The sequence below is a fragment of the Anser brachyrhynchus genome, assembly GCF_964034855.1.
Source record: "Anser brachyrhynchus genome assembly, chromosome: 1".
Lineage (NCBI taxonomy): Eukaryota > Metazoa > Chordata > Aves > Anseriformes > Anatidae > Anser > Anser brachyrhynchus.
In genome coordinates, this window is record NC_137694.1 from 40,926,004 (window position 1) to 40,939,950 (window position 13,947).

The 13,947-nt window shown below is 37.7% G+C and overlaps 1 protein-coding gene across 5 annotated transcripts in view; it reads right to left on the reverse strand.

The window, feature by feature from the left end:
• The window catches only part of NAP1L1 (nucleosome assembly protein 1 like 1), a 32,131-nt gene that overhangs the window by 3,472 nt on the left and 14,712 nt on the right, over positions 1-13,947 (reverse strand). For 3 of the 5 annotated variants that reach the window (XM_080606704.1, XM_080606701.1, XM_080606702.1), the window contains exons 4-12: positions 10,635-10,737; positions 7,285-7,426; positions 6,750-6,830; positions 6,373-6,498; positions 5,807-5,878; positions 5,030-5,169; positions 3,105-3,250; positions 3,002-3,021; positions 2,202-2,324 (exon numbers count right to left, since the gene is read on the reverse strand). In XM_080606704.1, the coding sequence (XP_080462830.1) occupies positions 2,202-2,324; positions 3,002-3,021; positions 3,105-3,250; positions 5,030-5,169; positions 5,807-5,878; positions 6,373-6,498; positions 6,750-6,830; positions 7,285-7,426; positions 10,635-10,737 (953 nt within the window). Of the gene's footprint in view, positions 1-2,201; positions 2,325-3,001; positions 3,022-3,104; positions 3,251-5,029; positions 5,170-5,806; positions 5,879-6,372; positions 6,502-6,749; positions 6,831-7,284; positions 7,427-10,634; positions 10,738-13,947 lie in introns of all 5 variants that reach the window. The other 2 variants (XM_080606703.1, XM_080606700.1) reach the window with 1 other exon arrangement.

Below are 13,947 nucleotides of genomic sequence, written 5' to 3' on the forward strand. Positions count from 1 at the left end.
CGTAACTCTATCGTAACTCTATCGTAACTCTATCGTAACTCTATCGTAACTCTATCGTAACTCTATCGTAACTCTATCGTAACTCTATCGTAACTCTATCGTAACTCTATCGTAACTCTATCGTAACTCTATCGTAACTCTATCGTAACTCTATCGTAACTCTATCGTAACTCTATCGTAACTCTATCGTAACTCTATCGTAACTCTATCGTAACTCTATCGTAACTCTATCGTAACTCTATCGTAACTCTATCGTAACTCTATCGTAACTCTATCGTAACTCTATCGTAACTCTATCGTAACTCTATCGTAACTCTATCGTAACTCTATCGTAACTCTATCGTAACTCTATCGTAACTCTATCGTAACTCTATCGTAACTCTATCGTAACTCTATCGTAACTCTATCGTAACTCTATCGTAACTCTATCGTAACTCTATCGTAACTCTATCGTAACTCTATCGTAACTCTATCGTAACTCTATCGTAACTCTATCGTAACTCTATCGTAACTCTATCGTAACTCTATCGTAACTCTATCGTAACTCTATCGTAACTCTATCGTAACTCTATCGTAACTCTATCGTAACTCTATCGTAACTCTATCGTAACTCTATCGTAACTCTATCGTAACTCTATCGTAACTCTATCGTAACTCTATCGTAACTCTATCGTAACTCTATCGTAACTCTATCGTAACTCTATCGTAACTCTATCGTAACTCTATCGTAACTCTATCGTAACTCTATCGTAACTCTATCGTAACTCTATCGTAACTCTATCGTAACTCTATCGTAACTCTATCGTAACTCTATCGTAACTCTATCGTAACTCTATCGTAACTCTATCGTAACTCTATCGTAACTCTATCGTAACTCTATCGTAACTCTATCGTAACTCTATCGTAACTCTATCGTAACTCTATCGTAACTCTATCGTAACTCTATCGTAACTCTATCGTAACTCTATCGTAACTCTATCGTAACTCTATCGTAACTCTATCGTAACTCTATCGTAACTCTATCGTAACTCTATCGTAACTCTATCGTAACTCTATCGTAACTCTATCGTAACTCTATCGTAACTCTATCGTAACTCTATCGTAACTCTATCGTAACTCTATCGTAACTCTATCGTAACTCTATCGTAACTCTATCGTAACTCTATCGTAACTCTATCGTAACTCTATCGTAACTCTATCGTAACTCTATCGTAACTCTATCGTAACTCTATCGTAACTCTATCGTAACTCTATCGTAACTCTATCGTAACTCTATCGTAACTCTATCGTAACTCTATCGTAACTCTATCGTAACTCTATCGTAACTCTATCGTAACTCTATCGTAACTCTATCGTAACTCTATCGTAACTCTATCGTAACTCTATCGTAACTCTATCGTAACTCTATCGTAACTCTATCGTAACTCTATCGTAACTCTATCGTAACTCTATCGTAACTCTATCGTAACTCTATCGTAACTCTATCGTAACTCTATCGTAACTCTATCGTAACTCTATCGTAACTCTATCGTAACTCTATCGTAACTCTATCGTAACTCTATCGTAACTCTATCGTAACTCTATCGTAACTCTATCGTAACTCTATCGTAACTCTATCGTAACTCTATCGTAACTCTATCGTAACTCTATCGTAACTCTATCGTAACTCTATCGTAACTCTATCGTAACTCTATCGTAACTCTATCGTAACTCTATCGTAACTCTATCGTAACTCTATCGTAACTCTATCGTAACTCTATCGTAACTCTATCGTAACTCTATCGTAACTCTATCGTAACTCTATCGTAACTCTATCGTAACTCTATCGTAACTCTATCGTAACTCTATCTGACAAGCTATATAAACAGACTAATTACTTCTCTAGAAGCTCACTGTATTTCAGCGGAAGTATTACGCACACCCCTCTTGCTGTTATGCGTATGCACACAAACTTCTACGCACATACCCTTTAAGTGTGCAGCTTCTATCACTGCTTTTGTTATAAAACTCTAAAGTCACTACTTCTAAAATTAATTACCTTCCCACTGCTCCTTATTTAACACCCTAGGAAGTGTATCTGAAACTAATGTTGATACCTCCCATTATAAATATGCTAATATTAATTACAAGAGTCAAAAGTTACCCAGTCTTTAAGCAACATTATTTGGAAGCTTTTAGTACTTTGAAACACCATTACTTACATCGTCATCATCATCTTCAATAGCTTCTCCTGTGAAGTACAATACTGATCGGGGGACTATACGTTCACGTAAGAAATGACCTATTTCAAAGTCTGCAGCAAGGATTGCCTCAGCATCATCATCCTGCATAAAACAATGTCATTTTCCAAACCGTAAGACAATAACTACTGTTGATGCAAAAACACAAGTTGCAGAGATTTTGATGTGGCCAAATTTACACAAATCTCATGCACTGACTTCATGGTTCATCATTTGCTTTATAGAAATTGAGGTTGTGAGATCAAGTACTACACTTCAGACATCCTACTCACATCATGCAGTTAATGGTTTGCTTCTTTAGTAAGCTTAATTATACAAAGTTCTGGAGTTAAAATTTTACTCTTCCCCCACATCCCACCTTACACCTAAGGTATAAAAATAGTTTAATACCTCCCATAGATTTTCAGTTTGCATTAAGAACTAACCACTAACCAGGTGAGCCTAATTAAGTATCTCCATGGTTCCTATTAATCAACCCATTGTAAAGCACTTGCACACCTAAAAACACTCTGCTCTCATAATAAGCTGCTGAAGTGAACTAAACTGAACTCTACCCCATCCAAGGCAACAAATACCATTTTAGTAAGGAAAATTCACGCAAACTTTATCACAAATATTCCCAGGTTAAATACAGAATCACTTACAGCTAAACCTATTTAACTAATTCCTAAACAATATGAACAAGCACATTGTATAAAAAGGCAGGTATTCTTCTACTGGTGGTTCCCCCACCCCAAAATCCTTTTGATAAAACGACTTACCAGGTCTCCACTTTCAGGAACTGTAAAAGAGAGAAGGAAAAACAAGTGAGTGCAGTATATATTACATTTAAAATTAATGTAAATAAACTAATATTCTGTTTACCTTCAGGGGGACTAAAGAAGTTGAAGAAGGAATCATTTGAAACAGTTTTTGTCACTGTTCTAACTGTTCCACGACCCTTGTGTTTCTGCTTCTTCTTAATGGTTTTCAAAGTAACATTTTTTCCTTTTTTCCAGTCTATTTGGCAGCTGGAAAGAAAAGAAAAGAGCTGCAGCTTAGAAAAATTCCACTTATTACTAATACCTACTGAGGTTATCACAACTGTAAGGGATACAGTGAATATAAAATTCAGGTAACATTTAATCAGTGCTATCTTTTCGTTTTATACTATACTCACTAAGAAAAAAATACCTTTTCTTAGGATTGAAGTTTTTCATCCAGAACTTTCTCCTTCACCATTCAATCTCTGCAATATTAAGTCTCATCTGCTACAAAGTTCTATCTAGTTTCCTATCAAAAAATAACGTCACCATTTTTAGTGTGACCAAAAAAACTATAGTGTCATATTTGGTCTTAATAAGTTAAGACTAGTAATATGTTAAGGTTTACCACGCAATTATAAAATCAATAAATCATTAAAATAATGCATCAAGCACATATGTAGGTTGTTTTTTTTTTTCCTTATGACTCTTGCTGCTTACAGACCAAAATCATACCCATAGGCCTCAGTGACTCTTGCAAAGTATGGTGGGGACACGTAAATGAAGAAGTGACATAAATAAGGCTGCCTGTATTTGCAGAAATGTCTTGATTAGATCCCTTAAAGACTCAAAGGAAAGAGGTAAGTTGTTTTGCAATAAGAATAAGCTGACTTAGTTATAATACAAAACAAGAACTAGGAATAAATCATTTTCATAAAAGCAGAGTGTCATGTTACAGGGACCTCTGCCAGGACTTATGCTTTTCAGTAACAATCTTAATTGGGGAACACAAAATAATTTGATCAAATACACTCAAGCAGTTAGACTAAACTTTTCAGGACATTTGCAGCAACATATTACATTAAATGACTGAAATGAAGTGCAATGAAAGTCAGTATTAATAAAGTGCACAGCAGTGCATGGCTAAAACCAAACCTGACTATACAGCAATAGGCTCTCACTGTTACTGCTCAGAAGAGTAAGAGTGCTCAGGTGGGCAGTCAGAACATTAAGGAGGCATTAACAAAAAAGCAGCTAAACAAGTCATGATACATATATAAGCCCCTGATGTACCTGTAAGGGCGATTATGTATGACTCAGGTTATATCTCCTCTTTCTGTTCACAGTGAATGTGCACAGAAAAGAGATTAAATAATTTAAGAAACTATAGCTAATTTAGAAGAGATCACTGAGAACGGAATGGGACATTTTCAAAGTCCTGAGGAAAGCAGAGTTAGAGATGACTGCTCTCTATTGGTAAATAGATTAAATTGAAAGGTGTACAGAGGCAAACGTTCAACTGTTATAAAACAAACTGGACAACTCCAATACAGAATATAAAACTAGATTTGCCTTCCTGAAACTGCACATCAGAAATAAGGTTTCCAAAAAAGTGACCAAAGAAGTTTTGAATAAAAATAAAAGTAAAGCTATTAAGGTCTACTGATATATTATACTATCTTGTTTCCATTTCAGCTTCAGTGATTGCAGAACATTTATAGATAAAATTGTATTTTTTTATTTATATATATACATAATATATATAAAACTATTACATATCTATCTTTTATAGTACATAACTTGTTAAAAATTCTGAAAATAACACTAGATGGACGTGCAAAGAATAACCTCTTAGGTGTTTCAGACTAATCTGAATTTATAAAATGGGGCTTTTTAAAAGAAGTTAGTTTACTTAAATACACTAAAAACCTCAACTTGAGGTTAGGTAACAAGATTTTTTCCAGCACCTTCCTAAGATCTATAAAGTCTACAGTTGAATAAGTAAGAGACTGTTTCATTACCTTAAAGCTATTTAGTAGCACTTACCCGGTACATCCCATGATTTCTGGTCCATCAAAGGAAAAGGGATCAGAGTCATCTGGCTCTGACCTCATTCTATACGTCTTTGTCAACACTTCATTTGTGAAATAGTCATTTGGTTCAAAGTGAAATTCTAACGTGAAACTCTTAAAAAAAGAATTGCAGAGAGACAACATTAGTAATTTAGCAACATATACCTTTACCTTCTAAATACTTAACAACCAAACAAAAAACATACATGCAATAGAACATAACCATCTCTACTTCTATTCAAGTGGCACACACACAACTTATTCTAGAATTTGCTGCCCAAGTTGTGCAAGAAACATCCAAACATTTTCATTTAATCCATTGATATTGGGCTTTTTACTTATTACACTGCTTGCAGCAATGACACACGATCTGATGTACAGATTTCCTGGTGCTATGTTACAGAGACAGCTTATAAATTTAAAATATTAAAGCTTAGCAAGCTATTTGTTCTCTGACAAGGAAATTATATCCAATAGTTATACAAAAAGCACCTGAAAACATTGAAATTTAAAAGTGAAACTTAGTCATCAAACACTAAGGCCAAGTTATTAACTCATCTGAATCTGAAGGGTAAGTTAAATATGAATTTATATATTACTTCATGGCTAGCACTAAACCTTGTACTGTTTTTCTTAGGACAAGAAATTGTACATTTCTCAAGACTGCCATAAGACTATTTCTTATCACAGGCCGTGTTATTGATATACACGAGGTTTAATATAACAATCTTGTTCAGTAGGTTAAACTAACCATAGGCTGTCCAACTTCTGAAAATTTCACTTTTATATCTTTTAAGTGTTTCAGGATAGGTTCATCATGCTCCTGCAAACAAAAAAAAATTATTCAACTTTCATAAGATTAAATTGTACAGATGCAGAGATAAAAAGCTGTGTTTAGAGTGAGTGATCCTTGACAAGAACCTCCTTACAACTGGGAAACATTTTCCACATACATGACCAGCAGGTGGCAACAACAGCAGCACAGAATTTCTGCTGCATTACACAACCTGAATCCCATGAAAATAAAATACAGCTTTTAGCAACAATACACATTTCATGCACACATTCCTATATATTTAGGAAGTGCATTAGTAAGGTAAAAGTACAAGTTCAACAAATAAGAACACAGCAAGAAGGTATTTCAGAGTGCTCTCTGCTTTGAGTCAAATAAAGTCCCAGAGATGACATCCAAGTACTCACTTCACTTTCACTCTCAAACAGACATGTGAAGTATTGTACTGTTCCTACTCCTTCCTTAAAGAGCACACTTGGATTAAGTACTTAAGCAACCTCAAGGCAACCAGGGCTACCACCTACCTGAACCATATCACTGAGCAAGTCCACGTTCTTGAATACCGTCAGCCAAAATTCAGGAATTCCTTTAGGGTCTTCTTTTTCTTCATCTTTTTTTTCTTCTTCAAGCTTGGCCTTCTCTTTCATTTCCTCCTTGATAGAATAAAAATGTCAGTTTTCTAAATTTTAAAAGCATAACCCGCCAGGCTTGTTAACTGTGTTACGCAGTACAGCTAACATCACAGATTAAGTTTCATGTGCCTGCTTTAAGCAATCAATTATGAATTATTATTAAAAGCAATCATTTTGAAGTTTTTTTAAAACAAAACTTGTTTTATTGTATTGAAACTTGTTTCATGCTAAAGCTTGAGATATTGATGAGAACTGATTATAATACTCACTGAAATTTCTTCTTCAGCATCTGCTTTCCATTCACATTCTTCCTCTGTAGGTTCATAGATTGCATTGATGATTTCACTCCGCTAAAAAATTTGACCAAGAATATTTTCATGTTCTAGCTATTGCAGTCATCAATAACCTAACTAATAAATTGCTCATCCTAATTTCATACAACGTATTAACTACTTATCAAAACTTTTCCTGGCCCTAGAAAGGCTCATCAGTTACCAGCTTTTCAAATAAATTTCACTAAAATAAGCACAAGAATTCAAGAAAGGCTACTACATCACCTAACATCTGTTCCATTAACAGGATGAGACCTAATATACCAAAGTAATTCTGTTAATCATGGAACAGACTGAGCCTTTCTCCCCCTTAACCTTAGTGATGTTCACATGAATGGTAAAATGGTGTCAGTTCAAATGAATGGGCACATATAAGACCAAAGTAATTCAGAACATGGATAAGCTTTCAGTTTATGTTCCCTTGTGTTTTAGCTAAAGCTTTTAAGTACAAATCAGATTAGCATTAAAATACCTTGTCAAATAAGGGCTGATAGAGAGCAGCATATTTTCTTTCCAGCTCGTGAACTTCCTCGTAGAACTTTGCTTCTATCTGTGCACACTGAACTTGAAGATTCTTGAGAGCATTTACACGTCTTTTAACAACCTTAGGCAAGCTGAAAAAATCAGTGACAGAGCTGTTACGAACACTGCATTCTAAGCACATGTTGACCCCTCCTTAAGCAGACCCCTTAATAACCAACTTGCATCAAAACAGATTTCACACTATTTTAAACCTTAAAAAGCTGAACAAATCAAACCTATGACCCGTTGTACCATGCAGACTGAAACTGTTATCACAATCTCTTAAAAACAGGCTTAGCCTGAAAGAGAACCAAAGAATTTCAAATACCTGGGGGAATCATGAGATAGACTTGTATAAGACTTCACATTAAGCTTTACATTATCATTGAGCAGCACAGCAAGTTTTTAACATTCAGCATAATTAAGAACCACTAATTTGTTTGGTTTTATGAAAGTCCAAGACAGTTGAGTTATTACTTCACTAAGGAAGTCGATCTTCAACATTCATATTTGTTTCATTTGGGAAAGAAGCTAGGACTACTGCCTTCATATTCCCTTTCACTCCCAAAATGAGCCAGAACTGTTTTTCTAAGTGAGCTGCTATATTATACACATGTAACAGGAAAGCAATTAATGTAGTCTTCATTGTAAAGAGTTGTCAGCTACAACTCTTAACAGTAGTTTCACTTGTAGTAAATTACACTAAGATACTGTTAGGACAAATTTACCTATGCGAAGGCTATTAGTGACATTCATGGGGTAGATTGCTGACAGCCTCCATTGCCCATAATGTGAGACAGCCCCCAGCATATGGCTACAGAAGACTACCGCGTTAATTTTCTGTATTTAAGCAGTTGGTCACATTATTTAGAACACTGTAGTTAACAGCTGCTTTTTAATTGTTAGTACCAGAGTCAGGTTAGAGTAAGTAACCAGAATACATTAACTGAGCTGAACAGTGAAAGTTCATATTAATTACTAATGCTATCTGGCCTCTAATTGGGTAGGATATGCACGTGTTCCAAGAGAGCCTTGGTCACTTTAAAATATGAAATACATCTTCCTAATGACTCTATGCTCAACATGAATATCCTATTTCTGTTTACTAAGACAACATGCAGATAACCAATAAATCAAGATTCTCCTTAACCTCCTGACTTGAGCAAAAGTACATCCTGCTACACATACTACCAGAAAAAAAACTTAGTCATACATGTTCAAAAAGGGTTGATAACATTCTTGTTACTATCACATTTTTCTAGAATGCAGTCGCTTCGCCATTTGTTGCATCTTTCACTTCAAGAACATCAGAATGATGCAAAAGCAACTTAGTAGCAAGCTCAGTTCAGGAAAAAAGTGTTAAGGAATAAAATAATTAACTATAGATAAGTCATGCAATAATCACCCACCTAATGCCACATGCATGTATTTAGACTAAGTACTGGTCTTCAAAATTTCATATTAAAATAGCAACATTTCTAAAAGGTAGTGCTATAACACGCAACATACCAATTCCAGTACATATGAACAAATATTTTAATTCCTTTATTAGAGAGTCTAGAATCTTTTGCATGCACCAGAAAGCTGTATTTTGATACAGTCCATGCCAACTAGACCAAGTTTTACAATTTGTACATCCACTACATTTATAATGTCCACAAATTCTAGAAAAAACTAGATTCATGAAAGAGACAGCTAATACAAAAACAGAAAATGGAGAAGCAGACCAAGAAATCTGAACCAGACTACACAAGTACAATAATGGCAAGTAAAACTTGTTGCTTTGGGGCCCCGAACAACCTGATCTAGCATGTGGTGTCCCTGCCTATGGCAGACAGTTGGAACTAGATGATCTGAGGTCCCTTCCAACCCGAGCCATTCGATGATTCTATGAACACAAATAGCAAATGTTACAATTGCACAAAAATGCACTGTCTAAATAGCAGGTGAGGAAAACTTACTCTAGAGAAGTTTCATTAAAATTATTGTAGCCAGGCACAGGTGAAGTAGTTATTGGACAACTGCTAAAAATTAGCAGATTCTAAGCCTGAGCAGATAGATGTTTTCCTGGAACATGTTTAGTTTTCCCACCAGCTTATGCATTTAGTTCCTTTACAGCCCACGTAACAGGCTTTTAGGATCCCAGATTCCTGCTGACTTCTGTGCCTCCTCAGTGTCTAGACCCCATATATAAACAAACTTTAAAAATATTTAGGAAGACATTTAAGATGCACCTGTAAAGCATGGTTAAATCAGCATGCATATGTTGAGAAAGTGCAGAGTAAAGTTGCACACGTATTACGGCTATTTTTATACTGTAAATAACTAAGCATTTGGTACAACGGCAAAGCTGCAATGCTTTAAGAGAATGCCCTACTGTACTTGGAACAGATGAAGTGGTACAGTATCTTAGAGAAAGCTGACTAGAAGAACGCCATGTAAAATACATCAACCTAAGTAGTAAGCATAAGTCATAAGATCAAGGACCTGAAAGAGTAGTAGAAGTTAACTAGCATCTGTTGAAAAAACAGAAGAAAAATTGGATATAGAAGGCCTGTAGTGTACAGCATCCAGAAAGGACCTGTGTGTCCCCTTTGACTCCATGCTCTTCTGGGGCCTGCATTTATTAGGGTATTGCTGTTAGTTAAGTGTGCTTCTGTTCTCTGTTACTTTTTCCAACAGAGGAATGTGGTGGAGTAGGAGTAGCAGCAGCAAAGCCTGTTATTCAGTAGCCATCCCAGTTAACATCAATAGCTCTGCAGGACCCTATCACAGTAAGATAGTTGTGCTTTACAACTCACATGAATATGGTGAAAAGTTCACACACATTATAAAAAACTGAAAAGGTCTACCTGTTAAGGCATGAGTAAAGAAAATTTTAGCAAGAGAGATTGTTTCAAGGTTGGATATAAGGAGTCCACATCAAGTATTGATTGATACTACATGCCTAATTTTATTAGCTTTCTGGTTACACTGTAACCATAAGATGACCATATATTTGTCCATGTTTCAGATTAAGGCAAACCTACAAGACATTCCAAAGAGCAGGAAAATACCTGTAAGTGTGCCATTTCACAACTGCAAGGGACTGTTAAAAATATTTAGTGGCTGATACTTTCTTTTCTTCAAAAAGGCTCAAATTAAAAGCCTTCAAATCTGAAATGCGCTACAGACTGACTATATTAGTTTCCTGCTATCTAGGCAGAACAACAGTTTATGATTATTAATCCTACAGTGTTCAGAAAGCAAGAGCACCATTCATACCACTCTGTCATACTGAATTAGAACAAATATTTTTACCTTTCTATATATCCTGTAGATGTTCCTACCAGACCATCAAGCCTTTCCTGAAGAGCTGCAAGAATCTGAGGATTTTGCATCATCTGCACAGTCAACTGCCGAGCTAAATTAAAAAAGAAAAAACTGTAAATGCAAAGTATATCTTCTGGATTCATCTTGTATTACTATAAAAAAGCAGTAAGTTTGTTATATACACTTGTGAGAAGAAATACAAGCAGAAAAGTATTCCAAACATCTCCATTTGAGAAGCATGGATCAAACCCATCCTATCCTGATCAAAAACCTGGATTAAAATTGCCACTGTTCAGCAAACTGAGCTTCTGCTAAAAGGTCAGGCTTTATATGACGCTCCTAAAAGCATCAGTTTTGCTTCTACTTGATTGCTTCTACCTCAAACTCATTAGGTAAATGCAAGGCAGTAGAATTCGAGCCGTTAATTCAAGAAGTCAAAACTGGAGTTGGGATTTCCATTCCATTTTAGATGAAACAAGAAACAAGACTTCTTCAGACTTGGATTTGGAACTGTTTTACAAATCTATGCTTACATATTTTTTCTTGCAAAATAAATTATTCATTAGAACATTTTTTTAAAGGAATAGTGTATCAATCCAATCAACTCAGTCTGACATGTTATTGATTACAGAATATCAGTGCTAAGTACTTGATTTCTATTAATAACCTCTTTAGAAATCATTTTGCCCAAATGGGAAATGTTTCAAATTATATGGTAAAAGTACATTTCAGAAAACACACAAATTGCTATCTTAAGTGTTCTTATTACCCATATCAACACCAACCCTTTTACTTCAGCTCAAAGTCTGTGCCTAAACAACCTGCAGAAATAAGTTCATTTTAATAAGAATTTATTATCACAGAATCACACAGAATTGAAGGGATTGGAAGGGACCTCGAAAGATCATCGGGTCCAAACCCCCTGCCAAAGCAGGTTCCTTAGAGCAGCTACCAAAGCAGGTTCCTTAGAGCAGGCTGCGTAGGTAGGCGTCCAGACGGGCCTTGAATATCTCCAGAGAAGGAGACCCCACAACCTCCCTGGGCAGCCTGTTCCAGTGCTCCGTCACCCTCACCGTGAAGAGGTTCTTTCTCATGTTGGTGTGGAACTTCCTGTGCTCCATCTTGTGGCCATTACCCCTTGTCCTGTCCCCACAAACCACTGAAAATAGGGATTTGGCCAAATCCCTGTTTCCCACACCTCAGGTATTTATACACATTGATGAGATCCCCTCTCAGTCATCTTTTCTCCAGGCTGAACAGACCCAGGTCTCTCAGCCTTTCTTCATAGGGAAGATGCTCCAGGCCCCGTATCATCTTTATGGCCCTCCGCTGGACTCTTTCCAGGAGATCCCTGTATTTTTTGTACTGGGGAGCCCAGAACTGGACACAGTACTCCAGGTGAGGCCTGACCAGGGCAGAGTAGAGGGGGAGGATCACCTCCCTTGACCTGCTGGCCATGCTCCTTTTAATGCACGCCAGGATCCCACTGGCCTTCTTGGCCACTAGGGCACACTGCTAGCTCATGGCCAACCTGTCGTCCACCAGGACCCCCAGGTCCTTCTCCACAGAGTTCCTCTCCAGCTGGTCATCCCCCAGCCTGTACTGATACATGTGGTTGTTCCTTCCCAGGTGCAGGACTCTACACTTGCTCTTATTAAAACTCACTTGGTTTCTTCCTGCCCAGCTCTCCAGCCGGTCCAGGTCTCGCTGAATGGCAGCACAGCCTTCTGGCATGTCGGCCACTCCTCCCAGCTTTGTGTCATCGGCATACTTGCTGAGGGCAGACACTCTTCCCTCATAAAGGTCATCGATGAAGATGTTGAACAAGACCGGACCCAGCACCGACCCCTGGGGAACGCCGCTAGTCACAGGTCTCCAGCCGAACTCCGCGCCACCTATCACCACCCTCTGAGTTCAGCCAGTCAGCCAGTTCTCAACCCACCTTACTGTCCACTCCTCTATCCTACACTTTCTCAGCTTTGCTATCAGGATGTTATGGGAGACAGTATCGAAAGCCTTGCTAAAGTCAAGGTAGATGACATCCACTGCTCTCCCCTCATCTACCCAGCTGGTGATGCCATCATAGAAGGCAACGAGGTTGGTCAAGCACGACTTCCCCTTGGTGAATCCATGCTGACTACTCCTCATAACATTCTTCTCTTCCAATTGCTTGGAGACAGCGTCCAGAACAAACTGTTCCAACACCTTTCCAGGGACAGAGGTGAGACTGACTGGCCTGTTGTTTCCCAGATCCATGTTCTTGCCCTTCTTGAAGACCAGAGTGACATTGGCTATCCTCCAGTCTTCAGGCACCTCTCCTGTTCTCCAGGACCTTTCAAAGATGATAGACAATGGTTCAGCGATCACCTCTGCCAACTCCCTTAGCACATGAGGAAGCATCCCATCAGGATCCATGGATTTGTGTGCGTTGAGCCCACTCAGATGCTCCCGAACCACTCTCTCGTCAACCAGGGGGTGCCCTCCATTTCCCAGACCCTTTGTCCTCCCGCCAGGGTCGAGGAGTCCTGGGGGGGAGTCCTTGAAGCAAAGAAAGCATTCAGTATCTCCTTCTCAGCATCTCCCATTACCAGGACACCCCCCTCATTCAACAAGGGACCCACATTATCCCTAGTTTTCCTTTTACTGTTTACATACTTAAAAAACCCTTCTTATCATCTTTTACCTCTTTTGCAAGCCTCATCTCTAGCTGGACTTTAGCCTTCCTCATCGCATCCCTGCAGGCCCTGACAATACTTCTATACTCCTCCCAAGAGGACAGGCCCTTTTCCCACATTTCATAGGCCTTCCTCTTCCTTTTGATCTTATCGACGAGCTCCTTGCTCATCCATGCAGGTTTACAATTTTTAATCAAGCTGCTTTGCCTTCTTCCCCCATCTTCAGCATTTACAGGTATGCAAACAAGTAGTATATCATAAGGCATAGAAAATATCTTCATATAGCATTCTTTTAACTGGCACCTTCAGATTAACATGGAGCTTTTCAATCCTTCCTTCCTGATATATCAAGTTGTTTTTTTTTTTTTTTGAAGTAATATTCAGTTCACCATTTCTATGCTCTTCACTGGAGTAACGACATGAAGATCCTCTTCTACTTTTATGTCCTACCAATGAAATTACATATTGAAAAACTGTATCTCAAGTGACACCGAAAAGAGAGGCCTGTTCTCCATATAGACTGTAGTATCTCCATAAAGATATATTTCAGCAGTAGAAGATGTAGTTGCTTCTTAGAAGCACAGTATCACATTAGTCAATGCCAACCATCTTGTTAGGCTATCTTG